Consider the following 25,829-nt stretch of genomic DNA (forward strand, 5'->3'; position numbering starts at 1 on the left):
CAACAAACATATATTTCGTTTTAATTTGAAAAAAAAAACTAATTGTATTATACGAATAAAGCTATATGTGTCACATATATAACGCTTTCACATTGACTTGCGTTTGTGGACTTTTATTTTGGCGCGACAGGATATGGTTTCCGTTATATTGGGGCCAGCGTGACTCGTGCACGACGGCTTCAGCTCAGCTTCAGCTAAAGAGCAAACCGACATCAGCTGAGTTTGCATTAAGTACCATCCTTGTAGCTAATACAGGAATTTATCATAACGTAAAATTCAAGATTAGCAATTGACAAAGTTACTTCTCGCTGTTGAACCAATGAAATAGCTGTCAGCTGCCGTGACCACTGAAACAAGACAGAAGGAGACATAACACATCAAACCCGGCTAACAAAGAGGTCCTCTTTTCAACGACAACATTTTTCCTCCATATTCTATAGTTATGAGTCATGTGGCCGTCGAAAATGTCCACGGTCTAGAGCAGCAGGTAAGCCTCGTCCGTTTAATATCTCTTGCAGCGTCAGCTGATGAAATGTGTTATAACTCCCGGGGATAAACGTTACCGGCTAGCTTAAAAAGCGCCGCTAACAAGCTGCTACCGTGCTAGCTGGCGTTGAGTGCGCTTCAATTGCTCACCCTTGCGGCCGCGGAGCGGGGACCGCACCATTCTGTGTGGAAAACAAACGTATTTTTCCGCTTTTTTAATCTGTTGGATTGTAGCTGCTTTCGCGACGTCACAAGTTCTCTAAAAGTTATGCATGAACAACTGCGGCGTGCGAAGGGTTAGTGATGACCCCGCCCGGATGGCTCCGTCGGCTTCCCCGTGTGGCCATATGAAACGCACCCATCGACTGTTATCTTCACTGCGTTTTGTCTTGCAGCTTGATTCAATAATAAAATGGAGGTGCAGAGATGGAGCTAGCGGGTCGGACACGCGCACACAATGCGGCGTGTGAGTTCAGCCCGCTGTGTTTCAGATCACACGCAGTATTGCTCAGTTTGTTTCGACTGCGTCCCGCTTAAAAAATATCTTTTCGTCTGCGTCACTAGTAGCGTAGTCTCACGTTAGTTGTGTCTGACTGGTCAGACAGTCGGATGGCAACAGAAAGGTACTGTGTGTTCTCAATGGAAATGTTGGGACGGTGTGCATATCAAAACGTCTACAAGAGCGCCGAATGCACAACATTTAAACCCCCAAAACACGCATTTTTCTTGCGCTAGGAAGCGAAAATAACAAGCTGCAATGAGATTTTATAGAGAAATCAATCCTTATTAGCTGAGTTCATTGATGCAGGAAGAGCATCCTCCACCCCCACGACTGAAATGCAGTTTCTTGCAATAAAAGCATAAATTCAAAATTGTTGTTCAAGTTGTTTTCTCTGCTCAGAGAAACAACAGCACCGACAGCAAATACTTGTCCTCATCACGTTGCTATCCTTGTGTTTTGAAGTGTCGCGGACCAGCTGTTCGCAGTATGCTGACGTCATCATAATAGCATTTCTGCAGGACAAGGTTCAAATCATTTTCAAACTAGTGTGCAGAGTTGTCTGGTGCTGTAAATAAGATGCATCCATGTATATGTCCTCTACTGGGTTATCAAAGAAAAAATGTTTGTTTGTTTTCATTTTAAAGCAGGAAGCAGGTTTTAATCAACCTCTCTTGACTCCATAACAAAGATGGATCATTTGTTCTGCTGAAAATGAATGAATCAGTGTGTTTGTTGTTTTTCTGACTTTGTGTCTGTTTCTCCAGCTCGCTGTCCTAGACTTGAGTGCGGCAGACGGACAAGGTGGAAACCCTAACCGTAAGCATCTGCCAGAACTTTACATTGTTTTTCTAAACGCTCACAAACCTGAACATTTGACCTCCACTCGTAATAAACATTGTTAAACTATGGCAATAAGGCCGCAGACAAGGAAGTACTCTGCAGAGATCACATTGGGGAAGGACAGGAAAGCAATCAAGGGAATATTTTCTATTTGCTTTTAATTTTTACAACAATGTAAATCTCCTATTTAAAATTTAAACTAACCTGTTCACTGACGACAGCAATTTAGTACAGTTTAAATGTGTCATTGACACAAGAAAAACTGAATTATGATTTTGGAAATGTATATAACATTTACATGATTCCTAGCTTCAGATGCTATTTAAAATCAAGTCCTTAAAGTTTAATAATTCATTGAATTATGTTAAGACTCTGTCTCTCTGTCTACCGGGGCAACATTATCCTCTGCATTTGTAGGTGGGGGGTGGGGGGGCTTTAGAAAATGTTGTGTAGCATCAAGTTTAAGCTGTCCTGTGGAGTTTCCTAGTAAACAAACTAAAACTAAATTGTTTACAGTTTTGATCGCCAAAATACATTCTGACTCTTTGAGTCTGTATCCTTCCTCCTTTAAAAACAATTGCAAACAGATTTATTTGTAATATTTTTGCATTGTTTACATCCATGTTGGCTAACTAGCAGTCGCCTTCCTATGTGCTTTTGCTGGTGCATCGCTACGATTCTGTGCACAAATGCATTACTCCCATCAACATCTGATCAGCGTGAAACCAAGGGCAGAATGTGAAACATGTCGCCCGCATGCTGGTGTGTTGAAGTATGCAATCACGAAACAAACAGTGAGGCCTCTGCCCTCCATAATGCTACCAGGGGTCAAAAACTCCAGAGTACCTTTTTTTTTTAAAAACTCTTTATTAACTCCATTTGTTTCCAGATAAAAACCACAACTGAAACACTTTGCTTCTGTCCATCAGGAAATGCCTTTGCAGCCGGTCGACAGGGTGGCTACACCATAGCGCCCCCAGCCAACTGTAAGTTCCTCTCTGAACTTCTACTAGTCACACATTTGTATTTTGCTGCCTGTTTGTTAGTTCTCATTACTGTACATGTTATTCCATCACATTTCTTACTCAAGCGCCGCTCGTCAGTATTGGAGGAGTAAACCGATGGTCTTGGATTCCAAGATAATTTTAATTGTCATTGTTGAGATAATCATTGGCGCTTTCTCGCCCCGCAGACGGTTGGGACGGGGGACGCAACAACTTTGTTAATGGCTACCATGACAACCGCATGGCTGGCGGCAACACGTTTAACCGCGGCCCGCCTCGCATGGAGCGGGGCAGAGGTGGCGTCGGAGGGGGTTACCGTGGCAACAGGGGCGGTGCCTTCAACCCCATCAACCCGCCACAGCCAATGGCTTTCGGTGGCTACGAAAATAAAGGTGGGTTTTTTGATTTTCCTGTACGAATCCTTTATCTTCTATTGTGGGAGATCTGCTCTTCATATATGAAAAATATATACAATATTTGTTGCACCCTCAACTCAGCATGCAGTTCATCTTTGCAGACACTCTGGGCTGAAATAAAAGATTTTATAGAAAATATATACAGTCAAAGACCAGCTGCACCCTGTTCAATACTGTTGTAATAATAAGATATGTATGAAAGTGTCTTTTTATAGTTTCATGTTCATTGCCAGATGCCGGAGGCTGGAACACTGCAAAAGACGCCTATGGCAGTTTTGGGAACAACCGTGGGAAGTCTGCGTTCTTCAATGACAGAGGCAACGCTAACAGAGGAAGGTGAAGAGATGAGACTCCGCAGCCGACTGAGTAACTTCTGTGATTTGTCACAAAAAAAAAATCATAGCAGCAACGCACATCTTGTCTCTGTGCTGTGCTCAGGTTTGAGCATGGTGGATTCGGCGGTGGAGGAGGAGGCGGAGGAGGCGGAGGAGGCGGTGGTGGTGGAGGAAACAGTCGCTGGGTGGAGGAGTCCAGAGAAGAGGGAGACTGGTCCAAACCAACACCACGTAACGAACGCCTTGAAAAGTGAGTTTGTTTTTACTTCCAGAAATATGAGAGAACTAATTTGATAAACAATTGTAAAAGTCATGTTCTCCATTCCTCAGTTCCAGTTCCTTATCTGAGGACTTCCTCATTTACTCTTGGATGTTGTTCTTTATTTTTGTTTTTTTTTACATGTTGTAAACAAATTTTTGTCAATGGTTTTGTGCTGTTGGTCAGACATATTACTCTGTTTTGTTTTTGTAAGTCATCATCTTTTTCTCCTCCGTTGTTCCTCTCTAGTGAATTGTTCTCCGCCAGTAACACTGGGATTAACTTTGAGAAATACGATGACATTCCTGTTGAGGCCACAGGACAGAACTGCCCTCACCACATCGAGAGTGTAAGCTGCTGTTGTTAACAAGGGATCCAACAATATTACATAATATCTGAGCTGCATGATTTCTTTCCACTGCTGTAATTTTTTTAAATGTTTTATTCTGTGCTCTTTAGTTCACAGATGTGGACATGGGGGAGATTGTCATCGGTAACATTGCTCTGAGCCGCTACACCAGACCGACCCCTGTCCAGAAATATGCCATTCCTATTGTCAAGTCGAAGCGAGACCTCATGGCCTGCGCGCAGACAGGTAGGACAAACGGGCTTTACGCCGTTTCTCTGGAAACCAAACAAAGCGATGTATTAAATGTTTCTGTTGAATACACAAGGAGATGGATGAGGTTGGCTTTTGTGTCCGAAGGTTCTGGGAAGACTGCAGCGTTCCTGCTGCCGATTCTCAGCCAGATTTACAACGACGGACCAGGAGAAGCTCTCAATGCAGCGAAAGCATCCGGACAGGTCAGAAAAAAACAAAAAAACAACGGACTTTATTTCCTTACGGTTCTAAAATTAACATAGACGCATGGATCAATTGCTAGGGGAGTTTTTTTGAATGTTAAAACGTCTGTGTGTATCTTTTTTAATGTGTTATGAAGATGCATATTTTAGATTAGATACATTTAATTTCTATTAACCAGACAAACGTAAAAAAACACTATTTAGTTGAGAGAGAGAACGCGCTTAAGTAATTGGCAAATGGTAGATAATCTTCCACGGGACCACAACTGCACAAGGCGATGTGTAGCTTCCCATGAAGATGGCTAACCTTTTTAAAGAAGGAGCTGTTTCCTAACACACACTGCGGATAAGTGACCAATATCTCTCAGCATCAGTTAATTATATTAATTCTGAAAAGGAGCAAAAAACGATCTTTTCATCAGTTTCAAAGATTTTCACAGTTTATTTCCCCTCGGTTATTCTACTAAACCGTTAAAGGGAAGCTGTTATTCAGAGTATGTTGTCTTTAATAAGCTGTTTAACAAACAAAAAAGCCTAACAGATTTTAAAGCCAGTCTAATCTGGACTAAGTGTGATCCGCGAAGCTGTTATGTGGGGGAAAATAAATAAGGAATAGTCCACAACTATTTCACAAAGGCAAGCAGCATAAATTGTATTTTGTGTTGTAGAGTGTATGTTTTGTTGTCTTAGATTCATACCGTGGCCTCTCAGGGAGAGATCTACTGCTCACATTTTAGTTAATCATGACCAGCTGAAACCACGTTCTCCCTCATGTGAATCCTTGACACACTCGTACATTTTTGTTCTTGAAAATGTTGTGTTGTCATTACAGGATAATGGAAAGTATGGGCGTCGTAAGCACTACCCCCTCTCACTGGTTTTGGCACCAACCAGAGAACTGGCACTGCAGATATATGATGAAGCCAGGAAGGTATCCGATTCCATCAGCAAGAAATCTGGACCAACGTTTATCGATGCGCTTCTTCAACCTGTTCGTCTTTGTCTGTAGTTTTCCTACCGCTCCAGAGTGCGTCCCTGTGTGGTGTACGGAGGAGCCGACATTGGCCAGCAGATAAGAGACCTGGAGAGAGGATGCCACCTGCTGGTGGCCACACCTGGAAGACTGGTGGACATGATGGAGAGGGGCAAGATTGGGCTGGACTACTGCACGTAAGATTAGGGAGTCATTTAATGAACCGGTTCAGATTAATGCTATCCGTCATCTTCTGGAACGAGAGGCATTTTATATGATCGCATTTGAATCTTTAGCTTTTATTTAAAAGATTGTGACCTTTCCATCTTCCTCTTCACTTAAGCTACCTGGTCCTGGACGAGGCCGATCGTATGTTGGACATGGGATTCGAACCACAGATCAGACGCATCGTTGAACAGGACACCATGCCGCACAAAGGCATCCGACAAACCATGATGTTCAGCGCAACCTTTCCTAAAGAGATCCAGGTACATTTGCTGTTGCATCAAATTTAAAAAAGTACGATACGGTGGACATAGTTTCAAAAGAACGATTTCTTTATGTGCCCTTGACGGACTGTGAGGGTGTTGTTGAAATAGTAAAGCAATGCAGAGGCACCTGAAGTGCTGAAAATGTATTAATAAGCACATTTTCTGCTCCACTTCCAGATCCTAGCCAGGGATTTCCTGGAGGAGTACATCTTCCTGGCGGTGGGCAGAGTGGGTTCCACCTCAGAGAACATCACTCAGAAAGTTGTGTGGGTGGAGGAGAGCGATAAGAGGTCCTTCCTGTTGGACCTGCTCAGTGCTACAGGTGAGACGCATAACGGTGACGGCTCATTGCCTTCAGATGTGTCATCGCACTGCAGAACTACACACAAAACGTATTCTTCGGTTTAGAGCTACTGCTAACGCACACGTACACACAATGCGTTTTTTATTCCCCACAATCCTTTTCCCATTATCATATTGTCGTCCTTCCATCCCAGCCGATACATTCCACCGTCCTCGTGTTTAGCACAACACATTTGAGGCAGACTTTGGGTACATAGGGAACATCAAACACACAGAGTTGGTTTTCTCCTGCTGATTGAGTGCAGTTGACATGTTGGTGGTTTGGTGTGGTTTTATCCTAAGTCATCCCCAGCGAGGTACAGGACAATACTGGAGACAACATAGAGAAACCTGGTAAGCTCCTCAATGGGAAAACTTGTAATTGTCATTTCATATTTTTAATAATTTTGCTTGCCCTTTTGATGTTCTTCTCTGTGGATGGAGACTCCTTTGTTTATTCCGTTTATTTTCGGTTCTGTGTCTCATTTCATGGGTCCAGTTTGCTCCGCCTCGAATCAAACATGCTTGTTGTACTTTTTATTTCTCAGTTGTCCAGTTTTTCGTGGCATTTACGTGCAGTATCTTGCTGTGGTGTCTTCATGTCGGACCCAAAGCCGTGATGGAGAGAGTCTGGTTGTGTTGTAGTCTCCGCAGCTGACGAGTGAACACAAATGTGGGCCGATGGCCGTCACGTCATAATCAGGAAGTAATATTCAGAGGAGGAAGAGCTGTGACCAAACTCTTTCCATCAGCGGCTCAAGTCACAACAACACAGTGCGGCTGTTACTGTTAGCTATTGTTTCTTGTAGTTATTGTTTGTTTTATATTTTTTTTATCCACACTGCACTCCCTGTTGCAATATTCTCTTCATAGACAAATGTGATGTGAACATTTTAAGCTAACTTGGCTGCATGTTATAAGGATGTATGTATCATCCACAGGCTGAAGCAGCCTCACCAGTAGATGTATGACCTGTCAGTGGGGAGTAGCTGATATTAACATATTGCAGCTCTTTATTATTATTTTTCTCTCAAATGTTAAATTGACAAAATATTGTATTTGTTTGCCTGCTGCAGGAATCAAAATGTTATTTATTGTGACTTTTGCGTCATTACCTTTTTGATACAAAGGATTGTGTCACATCAAAAAGACTGATGTCAATGTTTTGTTGAGTTCTTCTTTTCAGTATTCAAAACAGTATCAGTATTTTCAGTTTTAAAACTCTGCAGCCATCGAGGTTAAATCCAGTAAACCAGTGTTGTAAACGCAGCGATTATCCACTAACTCTTAACCTCAGGTGTCCCTTCTCTCGGCCCGTCAGGTAAGGACTCATTGACTCTGGTGTTCGTGGAGACCAAGAAAGGCGCCGACGCCCTGGAGGACTTCCTGTATCGGGAGGGCTACGCCTGCACCAGTATCCACGGCGACCGCTCCCAGAGAGACCGAGAGGAGGCCCTGAGCCAGTTCAGATCCGGAAAGTGCCCCATCCTGGTGGCCACAGCGGTCAGTAACCATAAAGCCCAGTGAGACGCACCGATTACATTCATGAGAGAATATTATTCAGCTCGCTGCTTTTTTCTTCTTTTTCTACAACTCAGGTAGCAGCTCGCGGTCTGGACATCTCCAATGTGAAACACGTGATTAACTTCGACCTGCCCAGTGACATCGAGGAGTATGTCCACCGTATTGGACGTACAGGACGAGTGGGAAACCTGGGTAAGTCAGTGGCATTAGGCCCAACTCAAGTGTGTTGCATGATACAGGCTGAGAGACTAAACGCTTTAAATATTCTCATTTTACTCCTACTGTTATTATTTTTTACCTGTAGGATTGGCCACATCGTTCTTCAACGATAAAAATGGGAACATCACTAAAGACTTGCTTGACATCCTGGTAGAGGCCAAACAGGAAGTGCCCTCATGGCTCGAGAGCCTGGCCTATGAACACCAGCATAAGAGCACCAACAGAGGGCGCTCCAAGAGGTAGAAAGACGCACACGCCGTTCCCTCTGTTTCAATCATGTTCTGGCCAAAAGCAGCGGAGGTCACTCTGCGTTTTGATTTTCGCCGCCAGGTTCTCTGGTGGTTTCGGAGCTCGTGATTACCGTCAGACGGCCGCCGGAGGCACCGCCGGCGGGTTCGGAGGTCGTGGAGGTCGCAACCAGGCAGCACATGGAGGAACCCGCGGGTTTGCAGGAGGTGAGGACCCGGGACAAATGAACTGCTGCTCCGCTGGAAGGTTCTTGTTACTTTTGGTTCATCTGGTTCCCTTTTGCTTTGTTGACTTTGCGTTCTCTCCCGTTTCGTCCCGACCCAGGCAGCTTCGGTAACTTCTACACCAGCGACGCCTACGGAGGAAACTACTCACAACACTCTCAAGTTGACTGGTGGGGCAACTAGGTTCCTCCTCTCTCCCTTGACTCATCCCTCTCTCTTCTCACTCATCCTCCTTCCTTTCTACACACTGTTGTCTGCACCCCATCCACCTTCTCCCCTTCATTAACCCCAAGAACCCACGTGCATGTTATTAAACTATTTATACTCATTTATATAGCCCTCTTTCCATCCCTAAGCACTCATATCTTTTAATTCTCTTCCGTTTCTTGTTCTCTTCATCTCCACCTTTTGTCTTCATGTCCCCCATCTTCTTTTGATTTCTTAATTTCTGGTAAATGTCACCTCTTACAATAGGCCGCATTATAAAGGGATACTTTGATTTTAGTTGGTTACTTTTCAACACCAGCTAGCATCATCCTTTAGTGTCAGTGAGGACATTTTGAACTATTTTCCCTCTGTGGCAAGTGCTTGCAGAAAAATAACCAATTGACTTAAAGTTCTAGGTGTTCCTTTAACCCCCTAAGATTAGTTGGACGTTTAATATTTACAGTGAGTTAGTCTGACAAAAATAGCTGTAGAAGAGCAGGGGGAGATCCTTTTTATTTCACTTTAGATTTGAGTTTTGGCTTCATTGTGTTTTTGTCTGCATTCACCCAAAGCCAGCCAGGCGTCCTGTGTACCTTCACATGTCATCTTTGTATGTAACGCATGGCCATGTTGTAAATCGCCGGCCAAAAACTTTTCTAAAATATAGCGCAGAGATGGGCAAGATGTCAAATCTGAGCAAAATATGTCTGCATTTAAATTCCAAAACGGGAACTGGCTGAAGTCTCCTTCATTCACATGATAGATACTTAAAAGCAGCCACAGAAACAGAAAATATTTTAGTTTTTTCTTTTTTTTTCTCACCTTTTTTAAAACAACGATGAAGTCTTGATTTCCTGAGATCTGAGAAAGATGTCTAACAGAGACAAGGGAAGAAGAGACGAGGGGCTGGACACACTGAGACACCCAGCCAGTGGGACGCCAGCAGACGTTGTCGCCCATTAGCAACGATGCTAGCTAACAGCGTTTTCTTTGTTTGAAACAAAAACATAATGGAGGATCATTTGTTTCTGTACTGTGCCTTTAAGAATTTGAACTTTGTCTCTTATTTCCGTTGTTTTAATTGCCATAATAGCTAAGTGGCTCCAAGTATTGGCCAACTGTGACTAAAAAAAAAATGTATTTAATGTCATGTATGGGTTTAAACATGTTATTCTTTATTTATATTTGGAAGGAAACAAACTAGGCTTGAACTAAATCAAACCTTGGCAAAAAAAAAACAACTAAACACAAACCGGGATGAGGAAACTCAAAACAATTCCTTGTCTGTCTATTGGAGTTCAAATTCGTCAGGTCTCTGATGAGCTGATTCCCAAAAGCAAATGACCACTGTAGCAATATTTATAGATTCTTTTGATAAACCCTCATCCAGAGTGACTAAAATGGGTGAAAAAAGAAGAAGACATTACAAACAGAAGACTTCTTTGCTTTGATTATCCAGTGAGCAGAGAAAACAGTGGTTTTATGCTTCTGGGAAACCGAGTCCTACTTATTGACCTAATATGTCACATCTGCAGCTCTGGTTTGAGCTTGAGCTTGAGTTTCTCAAAGGCATCTTGTCACTAAGTGTTGTCGTTGTGCGGCAGCAGTCACGTCATCCTCCCAGTCAGACAAAAAGAAAGCCGTTGTGATGTGAGCAACGCTGCGATCTTTTTTTGGGGGTCGGTTGTAGACATTAAAACCGCCTCATATCTGCTGCTGAAAACAGTTATTAAACGTAACCATCAGCTGACTCTTAGTGCCGCCGTGCTTTTGAGAAACGGGGCTCCGCTTCCACCACAAACATTGAAACCCTTGTTTGCCAAAAGCTTCTTTCAAGGGGATACACAACAACAACAACAAAAAAGGCTTAAAGAGTTCAAAAATTTCTCGCTCACTCTATCCTGGAGAGTTACATGAAGAGTCTTCTCTAAAATAAGTCATTCCAGTTTATTTGTTAGGTCCTTAAGACCTGTTGAGGTCAGGGACACAAGTAAAGGTAATCTAGCCTACTAACCCGTTCCACAGCAGAGACAGCGGGGGCTTCCCAGAGGATACAAAGCCACATCCACCGAGCAGGTTTTAGCCGCGTCCTATTTTACTGTAAGACGAGCCGTGTCCATAGAACCGGCAGAGAAAAGACTTTGGATCATGTGTTAGAGGCTTGAGATCTTCCCCAAAGTCAGCCTGCACCTCTGGATTAGTTCACTTGCGGTGCCGTCTTTTCTTTTCTTCCAATCTGAACACTTCTCTCGCTCTCTCTCTTTTTCAAATAGAGCTTCTCTTTAAACGTGCGTCTCTTCTTACTATTCCTTCAGCAGGCACGAGTCTGCGTGGCCGCGTGGTTGTCGGACGACGCGATGCAGCTGGCGAGAGTTAAAAAGGCAGCGAGCAGAGCGCTCGCAGAGAGACGGGACGGACGCATTGCGCTCGTGGAGAAGTGGCACGGCACAACAGAAAGGCGACAACATGTAACGTTATGTATTGAACGCCCTCCGACCCGTGGTTAGCCCCGCCCGGCCCTGCTGTGGAGACGCGTCCACGTTCCATCCCTGATTGAACTTTTTTTAAAGGAACGCCACTGTATATTTGACCGGCTCAGTGGTCGAGGTCCAATCCAATAAGCGCTCCTACCTGGTGGGGAAAAAAAAAAATTGCTAATTTCCATCAGGGTCTTAATTTGTTTACATGAATAACTTTGAAGTGAAAATGTAGATTAAATGTAAATAGTTTAAACTCTTCTTAAAACAAAAAGAGAAGAATCTCCAGTGAGAAAGAATGTGAATTACAAGTGAGACACTTGTGTAGAAAATCACGTTTGATCACTCGATGTTGGACCAGGCGGTGTCTGGTCACCTCAGCTCAGTGGGCAATTTGAACACGGTCGGCAGAATTTATTCTTTTCGAGGTATTATTTCCGGAAATGTTTACACGAAACTCAACCACAATTGATTTACCAATTGTTGCCCCCCCCCCCCGAGGCAAATTCCCTCAAATTGCCCACTGGCTTTGACAAATGACAAGGCTGGACCAAGACAATAAAACATATGCAAGTGTTGTTGTGTTTTGGTCAAGGAGTTAAAAATGCCAAGCAAATAGATACAATTCTACAGCAGGCTTTAGTTACGTTACAGCTCTGATTTTTTACCCGTCATCTATGATTATTATTTTTTTTTTTTTTAGTCTACTTCCTAAATCGGAGGGTCAGTCGAGTTCCCTCGAGTACAGACGCGAGGGAGGTTCGAGAAAACGAGTTGGCTTTTACATAATTTTTTGAAGAGTTTCAGGCTGAGTAATGCTGGAGGACTCAGGATTCAAGACAGTGCTTTACTATATCTCACTAAAACCTGGGTCACCTGAAAGGGAGGGGCCACTTTAACGGACAGTTGTCATAGGATGCAATGTTAGCAACGTAATTGAACTCCACCGTGTCCAACTGCTCCCCAAAAACACACCAAAAACAGCCAAGTAGGAACGAAGTGTGCGTTATCGTTGTGCTACGTGTGGTTCAGCTGTCATGTGTCGTCGCTATTGTTCAACTTGCAGTCAATTTCAGGCTGAACTTCTATTAAAAAAAAAAAAACAGCGGTTGGATTGTTGACCAGAACTGTGTTTGAGGCGTCCCGCCGGATGGTTTCAGCCAATCAGAGAACTTTTTCTGTGGTCACGATGTGAATACCACACTTTAGCTTCGGCTGCAGCCGTGGATAAAGGGAGCCGTTGCTGTTCAGTAAGGAGGAGTAAGATTGATAGAAATCAGCAACAGGACAATAAGTTGAAGATAACATTGCATATGACAATCAAATATGAAGGATTTGCTTAGTTTAAAACTCAACGCATCGACGCAACTCTTAAAGTTCTACACTTCTTTTAATAGTCTTGGGGGCACGTCTTCTTAATCCGCTGTCTTGTTGGCAGCCGTTTCTTAACTGTCAAATTTTAAACCTCCGACTTGTCTCCGCCGTCATTGACGAGGCCGATCGAAAGCCAAGCTGACGCTCGCGACCTTCCAGTTGAATATGCGCTCTGATTTTGAGTCCACCTTTTGAATATCGACTGAACACAGTTTTAATGCCCGACTGAACTGTCGGCTGACGCTGTCGTGTGAGAGGAGACGTTGTCAGCATTTGTTACTTGAATCCATGGCTGTTGCCAACCAGAAACTTAGTATGCAGCTAGTGCGGTCTCTTGTGTTTTTAGGAATAATGCTAAGTATGCTGTTCTCGCTGCCTAAATTCAGAGGCAGACTTTTTTTTAAGAAGGCCAGACAGTGAGAATCAAAGCCGCTTGAATGAATCTGGTTCAGTTCGTAGACATTGCGGTGCCTTCTAACAGCCACTAGGGGGCGGTTTGAATAACAGGGAATAAATGAAGGAACGACTGAGCGTTTCACATGATGGAGATGTGAGGAATGGCTGAAATGATCCAAGACATGAGCTGCTGCTGCTGCTGATAGTGCACATGGGAATTTGTGAGTTATACAGAGCAGAAGACGCGCAAGGTAACGCTTCGGTTTACCTCACTTTTCGTCTTCTTTCTAGAGCAAATATGTCAAGTAGTGTTGTTCAGAGTACGCACACATATATTTATACATATATGCAATGTATTTAGGTCCTTTTTTCTAAGGCAGGCGGATCATATCGGTCGGCTGTGATTACCATTGAACTGTGTTTTGAGCAACACTCAACTACCACTGTGCCCCATACCCCCCCTCTCTTCCCCCCATCCCACCACTTCTGCAGCGCGTGCAATAGATCAATTACTTTGCTGTCACCCAGATTCTCCGCTTGAGTTTACTTCGGGCCGTTCGGATTGGAGCAGAAACTGGCACGAGCGAAACCAGCCCAAAGTCTGACATGTGCACGGTGCCTTGAAGTGACTGAATCACTGATCAACTAACGACTGAAACGTGTTGGTTAGGGCTGGGTAATTATTCTTTCTCAAGACATTAACCTGTTTCTTATGTGATGGAGGTACAGAGACGCGTTCACGATGGAAAAACGTCTCAGCTTAGGAGCCGTTGTGCAAATCGATGGCACAAGCGGTTCAGGCGGAAGTTGGCCCGCTGCCGTTAGCATTTAGCCGTTAGCATTTAGCTGTGCCGTGTACAGCCCGTTCAGTCTCCAGCTGTTGGTCTTGTTTACGTTGATCGTTACCGTCTGCAGTAAATGAGCCTAAATGTAACATTTGTTTTGCTCACCATCTCTACCATTCAAAAGTAGAGGATGCTCGGTTTATTTACTCCTTTAGAAATTCAGCACTTTCGTTCCTTTTTCTTGGCTTTTTAATAAATATTTTAAAAACCTTTTTGATGCCTTAAATTCAAGGGTGATACCCAGCCCTAACGGAGAGGATGGTAGTGTGTTCCTCTGCATACAGCATCACCGCGGCCGTGGACACCGACGGTGTCGCCGCGGCGAAAAGGATCCCGCGTCACCGCCGTCACTGGCTTTCCAGCTGGAGGGCTTTGATTGTCGGTGAACAATTAATGGTGCTATGCTCCCATTGCTGCGGCCTGCAGGCCCCCCTCTGTCGTAGGAATCCCATCGAGTTTTACAGAAAATACTTCAGTTACTTTGTTCGATGTGCAACTGAAGTCTTCTGTAGTACTTGTACTTCAAAACCTCAAGAGAGGTGTGAAGGAGTGAGTTTTGTGTAGCGCAGCCAGGTCAAAAAGAGAGGTTTCTCCACAGTTGGTGTGTGTGTGATAGAGAGAGAGAGTGTGTATGAGAGAGTGTGTGTGTGTGTGTGTTGTATGGAAAGGTTCTTCCAGATATGAAACCATTTTCTTTTTTTTTTTTTGGGACCAGGTGGAGTTGTAGTTAACAGCAACCGTAGGAATCAGCTGTTTGCACACAGAGTTCTCGAGTCTACTTTCGCTGCTAGTTTGTGTAATTTATCAAGCATTTTTGAGAAATATTTATTTTTATAAGCCTAATACAAAAGTTGATATTTTACAAAGTGACTTGACCAAAAGACAGTAAACAAAAACACTGGCACTTGAATGTTGAATGTCATTGGTATGAGTGAAAATTTCTATTTTTCTGGGGTAGTGTGAGCTTTTTAATGTTAAAGATGCAACGCGTAGGGATTTCTCCTACAATATGTCACCGCAGCAACCCGGGATTATGTGCGACCGCAAACAGGGTTCAAACAGTCAGGCGGCGGTGCCAAAAAGATTAAAATCATGTCGGTCAGAAATCCCAAAACAGCAGTTCTCTGTTTTAGGCCAATACAAAGACCCCAGTATCTTTTCCGTGTATACCCAGACCCCGTTGACACTTTACACGTTCTGGCCCTGAACACACAGAAGTCCTCGTATTCCTTCCTCGTCCTTATCAAGAGAGATATTGTTTAAAAGTAGTATGCAACGTGTACTTCTGTGCCAGTTACAAGATGAGATAAGCGAGCCCTTCAGTCACACGAGGCCACAGAGCGAAGCCCTGGCAGTTTGTAACCGTTGATGCGTTCGACATATGAGGAGAAACGTCCTACACGAGTTACCTTTAAAGTCACATTGGACTCAGTATCAGATCCACAAACCTGTTTGTGCGACAGGTTCCATTGCCAATAATGAAAATCTACCATAAACAGCCATTTTTAATTGGCAGACAAAATTTGAGACAATACCACCATATATGCCAAGGTTTGGATTAAAAAAAATAATTAACAAAACGTTATGATCAAAGACCATTTTGTAAGAAAAAAAACAACTACAACATGCAGTACAAAAAACAAGTGTCCAGATTCTCTCCAAGTCAGATGTTTTTTTGTTTTTGTTTTGTTCATTTGAGTCTTTACACTTTTCCTTCCCGTTAATACCCTTGTTGTGAATGTCTGGCAAGTGGTGATCTTTAAAGTCTTCATAACACAGAATTAACTGTGGTTCTATTGCTATGTTGTTGTGATTTGCATATTTTCAGGCGTCAGTGTGTTACTTGCTCACGTGTGGGAGCTTCTGGCCAATCAGAAACGGGGGGAAAAGATGACCCGACGACGCCCCTCCAGGTGTCTTTTACACAAGTTTTTATTGCAAGCTGCAGCCGCTCCATATAACATGATAGTGCAGCTTCAGACATTCTGCAGTTCTACAGGGACACATCTATTGTCCATTAACCGTAGCCTCAACGGACCAGAATGCAATGCGGCCCCAGCAAAGCCACAATCGATAGTGCGTCGTTGAGTATTCACACATTACCAACCGTGTGAAGGCACGTTAAAAACATTTATGCAAGCTCATGGCTTGTCTCTAGTTTATGACCAAAGGCATTCTGGGAAACAAAGTGGGGCCACTAAACAAATGCAATGCTTTGCAGCTTTATTTGACCTTTTCAATTCAATAATCTTTAGAGGGTTGTAGTTGTATTTAGGAATGATTGCCGTTTAGTGACTGAATTGAAAGGAGATGAAGCCCGGTGTTGTCGCCGTTGCTGACTGGCCAGACCCCTCGACGTGAACACACAGCACCTCCAGCCTGGTAGTTAGTATTTGCTTTATGTATTAGTTTAGCAGATGTGCACGAAGAGGAGCACTGCACGAAGAAAAAAAAAAAAAAAAAGAACTGTGCATCTATTCTGATTTTACCACAAATAAAGGTTTGGATTTGCAAATGTAAACATTGTGTTGACATTCTTCTTCTGTGTCTTTTTTTTAAGTGTAGCATTTTCCATGTTTTGAGAAAAGCACCTTAAGTTATTAAATAATCAAGTTTATTCCAGTTGAATACATAATTCTATGAAAAACATCTCTAGAATGTGTATAAAACCAACGGGTCCCTTCTCATCCTTTTTTAAAGCGACTGCATCACCAAACAAAGTACAACATTCACCTGAAAGGTAAAGCTGCTGAAACTTGCTGAACGTCAGCAGTGTGACGTGCAAAGCAGCGCATTTAACCTTGTTGTTGCGTGAATATCAATGTTAAGTTAGACACGCATCCAGAAGGTTTTGAGCTGACCTCCAGGATATTTGGTCAGTGTATTTTAAGAGCTTTACGCTGGATTCAAAGTGAAGGAAAAGCAGCTGAGGACATGAGATTCGATCCGTCACAACTGTCTCCATTCAGTCAGGATCCGTCACAAGTGAGACGCTTGTCAACGTCAGCTGAATCTGTAATTATTAATATAATAAAGTGCATCATTTCAAGGTGACTTTGCGTTGGTTGAAGGGAGGCTCCGCCTTCCTGTCGGTCCGCCAATCGCTGAGCCACAGTTGAGCAACAGCGAGGATGACGTCTTCAGTATTTTTTGCTTGAAATGTGAATCAGATGTCGGTTAAAACAACTCGTTAGCAGGAAATAACTTAGTTGTCTGCGTCTTTTTCAAGCCCGCTTCTTGTTTGCTCTTGGTCAGTTCTTGCGTCCAACCAGAAGTCCGGGTTGTCTCGGTACCATTTGACTAAAAAGAAGAAGAAAAAACAGGAATTAAGTGTCTTAACCATCACGTGAACTTCTCTATATCGGCTCATTGTGTGTTTTTTGTACCGGTCCATCTGATGCCTTCAGCCCACGACACCTCGGCCCTCCAGCCCAGCCGCTGCAGCTTCTCAGAGCTGATTGGGTAGCGCAGGTCGACCTGTGGCCTACAGAGCGGAGGTCAAAAGGTCAATTGGATCAACGTCCTGATCGGATTTGTGAAGCAAATGTTTGACTTGTCCAACTGGTCCGCCACATCGAGTAACGTGTGGAGCTGGATGGAACGTCATACGATCATTTTGTTAATAATAACGTGAATCGGCCAACGAAACAAGAAACTTTACTCACCTTTCAGGCACAAACTCCAGCCAATCGTTCACCTCGGAGTCTGGCACATTCTTGACCTGAAAAAACAGACTCTGAGTTGTCTGCTCTCCTCATTCAAACATACAGCAGCAAATGTTCAGTTCCCACCATCTTAACGAGTTCCCTGGCCAGCTGCATGATGGGAATCTCGCAGCTTGTCCCCACATTGTATATTTCTCCCACGATGCCTTTCTCCAGAACCAGCAGCAAGGCGTTGATGGCGTCATCCACGAACAGGAAATGGCGCGACTGAGGGAGGGTTCCCTGGATGGTGCTTTGGCAGATTCGAAAAAAAAAGATGAACTCGGCTTAGCTTTTGTGTCGATGTCAAACAAATACAGCAGCCGGTTTCCCAGGGAAACCTTTTCAAAATAAAGCTCCAACAAACCTACCATTTCTTGTTCATTTGCAAGAGGGTGAGAAACCTCGGAATGACCTGAAAGACCAAGAGGGTTGATTGTTTTAAACTGTCTCACTGTAAATAAAGAGATAAATCAGTGCACCTTCAGTTTTGATCGAATATGTAGATTTTTTTCTGTACTATTTAAAAGGTTTACTGATGAAAAAAAAGACATTACAAATGGAGCAATCTGGATCTTCTCGGATAGCCAGGGTGGTGTACCTTCTCAGTGAACTGTCTGGGCCCGTAGATGTTGTTGCTCCTGGTGATGATGATGGGAAACTGGTAATAAACACATATTTTTACAAGTTTGAAGTTGAAACCAGCCTAAAAATATCAAACTAAAACTTGGTACCCGTGTGTGTGTGTGTGTACCTTGTATTTGTCCCAGTAGGACCGGACCAGGTACTCAGCGGCTGCTTTCGTGGCCGAATATGGGTTGGAGGGCCTCACTGGACTGCTCTCATCAAACACCTGCCGACATCATGAATCTCAGAAGTCACGAAATAAAATGACTTCAAAAGCGATAAAGTCCACCCAGCGATCCCCCGGTTGAACCACTGACCCGGTCCAGACCGGCTCCGTACACCTCGTCGGTGCTGACGTAGACGAAGCGCCGCGGCTGGTGTCGGGCCTGATGGGCGGCTCCCAGTAAGACTCCGGTCCCGTCGATGTTCACGCGCTGGAAAACAGACGGAGTCTCAAACGACGACTCTGAGCGGAGGAAGCACAGAAAGAAGCACCGTTGCATCAGAAGTTCGCCCGCAGGTGAATTGTAACCTCGGTTTGGACGGCTGCCGCTCACCGACGTGCGTTTTGGCGGCCAGGTGGAAGATCACATCGATGTTTTCTGTGTTGAAGATGTGATTCACCAGCTGGGAGTTACACACATCTCCCTGTTGAAGAAAGGAGTCAATTTAAGTCGTGAAACTACTGGTTAGTGTAAAAGTACCAATGGCACTCAGACTAAAGACGCCGTTGAGCATCTCTGGTTTTGGATATGCTGATGGAGGCAGCTCACCCGGATGAAAGTGTAGTTGGCTCTGTCCTCAACACTCTCCAGACTCTTGCGGCTGCAGCAGTAATCCAACTGGAAGAGATCAGACAAAGAGAAATGCTGCAGCACACGGGGACTGGAACATGTGCATCTGTGGATCCATCCAAAACGGTTCATGCACACGACTTACATTATCCAGGTTGATGGTTCTCCAGTCGGGGTGTCTGTTGACCAGCGAACACACGAGATGGGAACCACTGGAAAGAGAGAGAGACTTTCATTTGACAGCAAGAGAAGATTAAAAAAAAATACTTTTTAATCATAAAAACCTACCTATGATATTAGGTGACATTGTTATATTCAATACAATGTTTTGTTAAAGAGTAAATACAAACCACTCAGTGTTATATAAAGTTGTGCATGTTAATGCACCAGTAATATTAATGTAATTGAATAATATAATGGATTTATTCCATATATGGAACTTGAATGCAGTGTTCAACATCATCGACAAAGCCAGAAATGATTAAAGGCACTTCACTAGTCTGTTCCTCGTATACCTTCAGTAACTTTACTTTAGTATCAGTTTGAATCAGTTACATAAACCCACATGAATCCAGAGCCTCCAGTCACCAGAACAGTCGTGTTGAAGTCCATCTTCTGTTCTCACAAAGCTGTCCATTCATATTACGGTCTCCTGGAGACATACCAACGACATGTTAATAGTTTTTAAATTCCGTTATTGGTCCTACTAGCTAACAGGAAGCAGAGAAGTTTCCCTAGTCGCCTCACTACTCACTATACTAGATACGTTGTGTGATTTGCGACAGTCATCGGTCGTTTTACGGCAGTGTTGACACGTTGAAAAGGGGCGGGATATTTTACGCGTCTTGATTGCTTTCTGCTTTCTGATTGGTTATTTTATATGACGACAAGACATGTGCGCTGCTTGATTGGGTGAATTGCAAATCAATCAAAATGTCACCAGTGCCGACTTGGCAAGGCAACGGTGACAAGTGAGTTACGATAGATATACAGCATCCGGAAAATATTTTCAAAACAAAAGTGTTTGGTTAACGTTTTGGTCAAAACGAAAATCAGGTGTTTTTCGAAGCGTTGCATCTTGTTTTTATTACAAGTCACGTAAAAACCTGATATATACTGATCTACAAAGCGTACTTTCAGAAAATACGCTGCTATTTTGTTGGTTTATTATTACACTCCATTATATCGTCAATTTAATCCCTAATATATATTAAATAACCCACGAGTTAGACGATGTTTTTACATCGATGCACACCATGAATTGTATTAATTATTCTAATATTCCACAAAGGGACACTGCTAACCTTTATTTGACTGCAGAAACACCTCATATCCGGTCGCACTTTGAATGACTTGACGCAGCTGCGTTCACTTCTGGCTTCGTGGCTCATTGCATTCACCAGCTCACCGTTTTATTTTCTCGATAACGTCAAACTGCACAAGGTGAAACATGTCGTGCGCGTTCCCCGCGCTCGTGCTCGTGCTCGTGGCGCTGCTCAACTCCGAGGCTTTGGGGAAAAGTGTGACGGGACTTTTCGGGAGCGAAGCGGCGAGGCAGCAGCACGGCCAGGTCATCACTACATTCATGTACCAAGGTAACGTTGAAGATGCTGACGTAAAGGTGACAGTGACGGGGCTCGTGCCCAGGATTCGTTTTAAACACGGCGTCACGTGACACCGAGGTCTCTGGGTTTGTGTCGTTGTTGTTGCTTTGATTTATTCATTGGCCACTGGGTGGAACGAGAGTGTCATCATCACTTCATCTGATGATTTCTGAACCAGAGTTTTGGTTGCATAGTTAATTAGTGTGACTTTCTTGTTGCCGGACACTGTGTGTGTGAGTGTGTGTGTGTGTGTGTGTGTGTGCGGGGGCGTGTGTGTACAAACCAGCCTAGTTAAACACCGCAACGGCTGCAAATGCCCTCCCCTGTGCGCCCCCTCCCTACCAAGCAAGAGTGGGGTCAGAGGTCAGCCACAGACATCATTGAGCTGGCGTGTCTGGCTCCAACCTGAATTAACTGCCCTGATTATTCATGAGGCGAGACCTGTGACGTAATCGGGCGAAGCAGGCAGCTGCACTGTGGCCCCCCAGAAACTCCAGGGGCCCCTAAACGCTACTTGCTCTCTTCTGTTCCTCCTGGTTTTTGACCCGTGTCCCGTTCCCGTCTCCCTTGCAGGTGACAATGGTCTGTTGGTGTGCCGGCTGGACAACGCCGCTCTGGCCACGGAGAAGGAGTCCAGACTGCTGCTGTATCAGGACATGGACTCGGACCTGGACAACCTCAGCTGCTGGGAGAGGATCTCTAAAGCTCAATTCACCAGTAAGAAGCAGCGTCCGCCGGACACACAGGGACGGGATTCCTGACACTTCACTTCACGTCAGCTCACCTTGTTTGTCCTCTTGCTTCAGTTTATCTCAAGGAAGAAGAACACAACCAGTCGATCCCCCGCCAGACCATTCCTACAACATGGCACGCCCTGTACGCTGACCGATACACGTGTCAGGTAACATCCTCTCACGAACGCGTACATGAACGTCAAACTTGAGACGCATCACGAGAGCAGGGACTTTATATTCTTCTTCTTCTTCTTCTCTGTGTTTCCGGTCTGTGTGTCCAGGAAAGTGCAGCGATTCCTCATCACGCCGATCTCAGTTTTACTATCCTGCTGTTAAACGCTGACTCGGCTGGAAATCCTCGGGAGCACTTCAGCGCAGAGGAGGCGGGTCAGACATCCTGACGACTGCTGTCAGATTTTTTAGGACATTTCACGTTTTCAATTATTGACGCAACAAAGTAGAGAATCCAAAATCTGCTTGAATTCAGAGTTCTATCCGCCTACGTTCTGGCTAAATACAGTTATCCGCTGCTGTGTGTGTGTGTGTGGTGGTGATGAAAAAAGTAATTAAATATTAAAATGGTTGAAAGTGCATAATGGTTTTACCACATGCTACGTCAAATCTTTGATACTGGGAGTGTTTGGAAGATGTAGGGATTGGTCCTGAGTGATCTGCATCATTCATGTGGGACAAAATGGTTCCCCTTGACTCTCTCTATTCTCTCCCAGGTCTCCACAGCTTCTACTTCCTGCTGCTGCTGGCCTACTTCATCGCCTGCTGCATCTACTTCCAGCATCTGTACCAGGCTCTGAAGAAAGGAGGCCCCATGCACACCGTCCTCAAAGTGCTGACCACGGCGCTGGCCTTGCAGGGCTGCGCCGCCCTCTGCAAATACATCCACTTGGCCAGGTGGAGTCAATGCAATCTGTATTATACAATTCAAGTGCATGCACAGCGGGTTCCATCCTTTTTTTTTAAATTTACGACGAGTTCAATCAAAGAGTTTCCCTCTCAGATTATTTTCTATTTCCTAGTTTTTAGTCCCAACTCTCAACATAAACATACTTGTGTGTGCATGAAGGGATGTTTGGATGTAATAATTAACTAGATATAGATCTGAGTGTGTGTCTTTCCCTCTGTCTTTCTGTTGTGCTTTTAACAAACCCAACAATGTGTTTCCTGTCCCCCCCCTGCAGGTATTCCAGAGATGGGACGGGCATTCCTCTGATGGGCTGCCTGGCAAAGTGTATGTTCCTCTCTCTGAAAAACATCTTATGTGTAATAAACATGCTTTCGAGGCTTGAGTTTGTCACTGTCTAAGTGTTTGCCCCGTTCTTTCCCATTTCCTGTTCCCTGTGCAGTCTGGGACATGGTGTCCCAGGTGTCCATGCTGTACACGTTGCTGAGCCTGTGCGTGAGCTGGACTCTGGGCCGCGGCCGGAAGCCTCAGTCCAGACCTCTGCAGTGGGAGCAGTCTCTGACTTCCACGGCGGTCGCCGTCGGCGGAGGCGTCATACAGGTACGCGGGATCACACCGACGCGGTATCAAACGCACCTTTTTTTTAGGTCGATGGTGTTCGCTACGGGATGTGGCCAAACCTCGCTTTGGTTTTGATCCAAACGCAAAGACTGACAGGGAAACTGTCGCTTTTGTTTCAGGGGGCGCTGCTGCTGTGGGAGCAGTACTCCGAATCCGAGAGTCAACATCACAGCGGCCACGCCCAGCTGAGTCTGCCGGGTCTCCTGCTCATGGCCCTGAAGGTGGGCCTGGCCCTGCTGCTGGCCTCCGTGCTCTACCAGATCGTCTCCACCGAGAGGAGCACCCTGAAGAGAGACTTCTACCTCTGCTTCGCCAAGGTAACATCCGCAGACACATCAGTACCGGCCCGCAGGCCTTCAGGTGGTCACGTGGTCCTTCTTGTGCTCTCTGCAGGGCTGCTTCCTGTGGTTCCTCTGTCACCCCGTCATCTTCTTCCTGTCGGCCGTCTTCAACGAGCACCAGCGGGAGAAGGTTCGAACACGCGAACAATTCAACTTTTAGCAAAGTGTCCCGGGACCAGTTAGTCTGAGCTGGAGGAATGTGACCTTTGTGGCACTACAGAGGAGGTCGACAGTTTACCTTCTACCTCGACCCTCATTGTACCTGTTTCAAACAACTGTCATAGATTTGATATCATCTTGTTATAATCTTCTAATAGTTACTGACATTTCCACTTGAGTTACAGCAGTTTTGATGTAATTGTCTATTGCATTACAGCGCCAGTTAGAGACGTTTTTGTGTCATTTAATTGTATTTTCTACCTCTCTCTCCATCTCTCGCTACAGGTGGTGACCATCGGTGTGATCCTGTGCCAGTCCATCTCCATGGTCATCCTCTACCAGCTCTTCCTGTCCCGTTCCCTCTACTGGGAGGTCTCCTCCCTCTCCTCCGTGTCTCTGCCGCTCACCATGTCCCGGGCGAACCACAGGGGGCACTACTGAGCTCGTCCGCGAGGGAGAACGCTACGCCCCGAGGCCGCACCTCCCGTCACCTCCCGCTGTGTCAGAGAAGGGGGGTGGGGAGGAGCTCGTGAAGACGGGAGGCGATGTAACGCCGCAGGGACTCGTCTCCTTTGCTGTTGGTTTCCTGGAAGAATAGTAATGGCTGTTGGTAAGTAAGCAGGTTACCAGTGGACGACAGCACGGGTCACAAAATGACCCGGGAGCTATATTTACTGCAACACCCTGCGCCTAGTTACCGGAGCCAACATTACTGATAATGCTAACGCAGGGCCACCCGGAGGAAGAGGGACATTTCCGCGACGTCATAACAGCCGATTTCAAAAACAGACCAACACAAGCATGATGAAATATTGACTCGTGGTGGAGACGAGATGCGCAGACTGATCAGACGGGTTTGTTGTGTTCAGGGAAACTCCTGGCTCTGACGATCACCACTACTATAAAGGAAAACACAAAGCACAGGGAGGCGCCGCACAGCCGCGGTGTTAGATGTCGAGATGAAGCGTTACTGAACGGATCCTTTTCATTCAACTTGTCCCGCTCATTAAACCGGACATGGATGGGAACGCCAGAGAGAACGCTTGTAACATAGATTCATGTTTTATTGTCTTTAAAGATTAAAACTGTTTTATTATGTGGTTTTCTTATTGGTTACAGATCTCAAGAAGAGGTTTATTTTTAAAAAATGTGTCAATTAGTTTTACGTTTATAGAACTGTTCAATTTCTTTTTTTTCTGCAAATGTTACTCAAACAGCTGGAAATCTTCCAGATGCGGATTAATCTGGTTACTACCGGCCCACGTATGTGTGATTGAGTCACAAATATACCACAGTATATTATATAATATACATTTTCACAGGATTTCTTTTAGAGCAGAGATCTTTTAGAGAAGAGATCAATATGTGAAGAAGGCATCTGTATGTGGTAAGAAGGATACGTTACTCTGATGAACAGAAGAATGGACGGGCGGTTCCAGTATGTAGACAAGTTCTAAATTAAAGGATTAGCGTACGTTTAACTTTGCACATCCAAAGTGAGCCATAAAGTAAGTGTGTGTGTGTGTGTGCTCCCTGTGCACCTGAGATTAAGCTGTGTGTGCTTTAATTTATTCCCTCACTCTCGACATGTGAACCTTTAAATCATATATCACTATGTAGCATGACATCGTTCTTTTATCTTAAATTTGAAATTAAAACCCACTCGACAAACTGACGGCCGACATGGAGCGATGACGTATTCGTTGTGTATTTATTCTGTTGTGTGACTGTTTTTGTGCATTAAAGCCGACATGGTACCCACTCTGACAACCTTATTCTAGTTAGAAAACAACAAACGATATAAAGTCTCAACATTTACTTCTTGCATTGTTATATATAATTACGGTGAAAGTTAATTTATATAAAGACAAACAAGTGTCCGGTCATTCCTTTTTCAGGATTAACACTTGAGTTCCAATGTGTTACATGCATTTATTTTCTGTACAACACAAAACCTGTGGAAATATGAGCTCTGTGATCGTAACAACTGTAATAAAATACATGTTAAAGTGGCCTAGCTATTCAGAAATGGTCGTGGTATGACGGTGAACCCTAAAACTACTATTTTTCTTTAAGTTTGGTGGACTATTGAAGCAAACAACCCTCACATGTCTGATGGCAGAGGAGTTCTATGAAGAACATATGTTTCCCCTCAAGTTTAAGTAAATTGGGCAGCCTATATGATATCTGGTAAAATTAAGAATTAATCTCTATATCTCAGTCACCCAAGTGAAATATGTCCTAACTGAGGTGCTCTGTGCTTTGAATAATTTCTCAACCTGTCTGTAATCCAAATGCAACATTTTAAAACGTATATTACAAAAAAAAAATGTATGCTACATAGTCAGTCAAAGCAGTG

General features: G+C 44.3%; 3 protein-coding genes across 7 annotated transcripts; 2 read left to right on the plus strand and 1 right to left on the minus strand.

Moving 5' to 3' along the window:
- Nucleotides 1–163: 163 nt before the first annotated feature.
- On the plus strand, nucleotides 164–16,488 carry LOC137793866 (ATP-dependent RNA helicase DDX3X-like). Of its 4 annotated transcripts, none has more exons than XM_068590266.1 (19): nucleotides 164–487; nucleotides 1,753–1,804; nucleotides 2,758–2,814; nucleotides 3,021–3,224; nucleotides 3,464–3,584; nucleotides 3,687–3,833; nucleotides 4,092–4,191; nucleotides 4,302–4,437; nucleotides 4,549–4,646; nucleotides 5,479–5,577; nucleotides 5,656–5,816; nucleotides 5,963–6,107; nucleotides 6,288–6,432; nucleotides 6,756–6,806; nucleotides 7,774–7,955; nucleotides 8,051–8,168; nucleotides 8,281–8,434; nucleotides 8,526–8,650; nucleotides 8,769–16,488. In XM_068590266.1, the coding sequence occupies exons 1-19, from the start codon at nucleotides 443–445 to the stop codon at nucleotides 8,849–8,851; spliced, it is 2,223 nt and encodes a 740-aa protein (XP_068446367.1). In that variant the 5' UTR covers nucleotides 164–442; the 3' UTR covers nucleotides 8,852–16,488. The 4 variants fall into 4 exon arrangements, with proteins under 4 accessions (XP_068446367.1, XP_068446368.1, XP_068446369.1 ...); XM_068590267.1 differs by having other exon boundaries at nucleotides 3,482–3,584; XM_068590268.1 differs by lacking the exon at nucleotides 6,756–6,806.
- Nucleotides 15,882–20,695, minus strand: LOC137793869 (dTDP-D-glucose 4,6-dehydratase-like). Of its 2 annotated transcripts, XM_068590272.1 has the most exons (13): nucleotides 20,397–20,695; nucleotides 19,658–19,744; nucleotides 19,238–19,304; nucleotides 19,072–19,140; nucleotides 18,856–18,946; nucleotides 18,616–18,764; nucleotides 18,426–18,524; nucleotides 18,273–18,332; nucleotides 18,043–18,086; nucleotides 17,759–17,924; nucleotides 17,633–17,688; nucleotides 17,354–17,451; nucleotides 15,882–17,267 (listed from the first exon to the last, which is right to left on the minus strand). In XM_068590272.1, exons 2-13 carry the CDS (start codon nucleotides 19,702–19,704, stop codon nucleotides 17,173–17,175), a joined length of 1,041 nt encoding a protein of 346 aa, XP_068446373.1. In that variant the 5' UTR covers nucleotides 19,705–19,744; nucleotides 20,397–20,695; the 3' UTR covers nucleotides 15,882–17,172. The 2 variants fall into 2 exon arrangements, with proteins under 2 accessions (XP_068446373.1, XP_068446372.1); XM_068590271.1 differs by lacking the exon at nucleotides 20,397–20,695 and having other exon boundaries at nucleotides 19,658–19,859.
- gpr180 (G protein-coupled receptor 180) lies at nucleotides 20,441–25,473 on the plus strand. The gene is made up of 10 exons (XM_068590270.1): nucleotides 20,441–20,687; nucleotides 21,270–21,413; nucleotides 21,503–21,597; nucleotides 21,712–21,817; nucleotides 22,159–22,339; nucleotides 22,627–22,676; nucleotides 22,792–22,949; nucleotides 23,090–23,287; nucleotides 23,364–23,441; nucleotides 23,756–25,473. The coding sequence occupies exons 1-10, from the start codon at nucleotides 20,543–20,545 to the stop codon at nucleotides 23,909–23,911; spliced, it is 1,311 nt and encodes a 436-aa protein (XP_068446371.1). The 5' UTR covers nucleotides 20,441–20,542; the 3' UTR covers nucleotides 23,912–25,473.
- Nucleotides 25,474–25,829: the final 356 nt, after the last annotated feature.

The sequence above is a fragment of the Clinocottus analis genome, unplaced genomic scaffold (genome assembly GCF_023055335.1).
Source record: "Clinocottus analis isolate CAN_PGR_092001 unplaced genomic scaffold, fCliAna1.0.p SCAF_24, whole genome shotgun sequence".
NCBI lineage: Eukaryota > Metazoa > Chordata > Actinopteri > Perciformes > Cottidae > Clinocottus > Clinocottus analis.

What these genes read in the sequence shown, in the direction of transcription:
- gpr180 (XM_068590270.1), top strand. Translation starts at nt 20,543, where the DNA reads ATGTCGTGCGCGTTCCCCGCGCTCGTGCTCGTGCTCGTGGCGCTGCTC. An exon ending in CACTACATTCATGTACCAAG is followed by an intron (nt 20,688 to 21,269) that starts GTAACGTTGAAG and finishes TCTCCCTTGCAG; the next exon opens with GTGACAATGGTCTGTTGGTG. An exon ending in CTCTAAAGCTCAATTCACCA is followed by an intron (nt 21,414 to 21,502) that starts GTAAGAAGCAGC and finishes CTCTTGCTTCAG; the next exon opens with TTTATCTCAAGGAAGAAGAA.
- LOC137793869 (XM_068590272.1), bottom strand. Translation starts at nt 19,704, where the DNA reads ATGGACTTCAACACGACTGTTCTGGTGACTGGAGGCTCTGGATTCAT. An exon ending in GAACCATCAACCTGGATAAT is followed by an intron (nt 19,141 to 19,237) that starts GTAAGTCGTGTG and finishes GATCTCTTCCAG; the next exon opens with TTGGATTACTGCTGCAGCCG. An exon ending in GGCCGCCAAAACGCACGTCG is followed by an intron (nt 18,765 to 18,855) that starts GTGAGCGGCAGC and finishes TCCTCCGCTCAG; the next exon opens with AGTCGTCGTTTGAGACTCCG.
- LOC137793866 (XM_068590266.1), top strand. Translation starts at nt 443, where the DNA reads ATGAGTCATGTGGCCGTCGAAAATGTCCACGGTCTAGAGCAGCAG. An exon ending in ATTGGGCTGGACTACTGCAC is followed by an intron (nt 5,817 to 5,962) that starts GTAAGATTAGGG and finishes TCTTCACTTAAG; the next exon opens with CTACCTGGTCCTGGACGAGG. An exon ending in AGGACGAGTGGGAAACCTGG is followed by an intron (nt 8,169 to 8,280) that starts GTAAGTCAGTGG and finishes TTTTACCTGTAG; the next exon opens with GATTGGCCACATCGTTCTTC.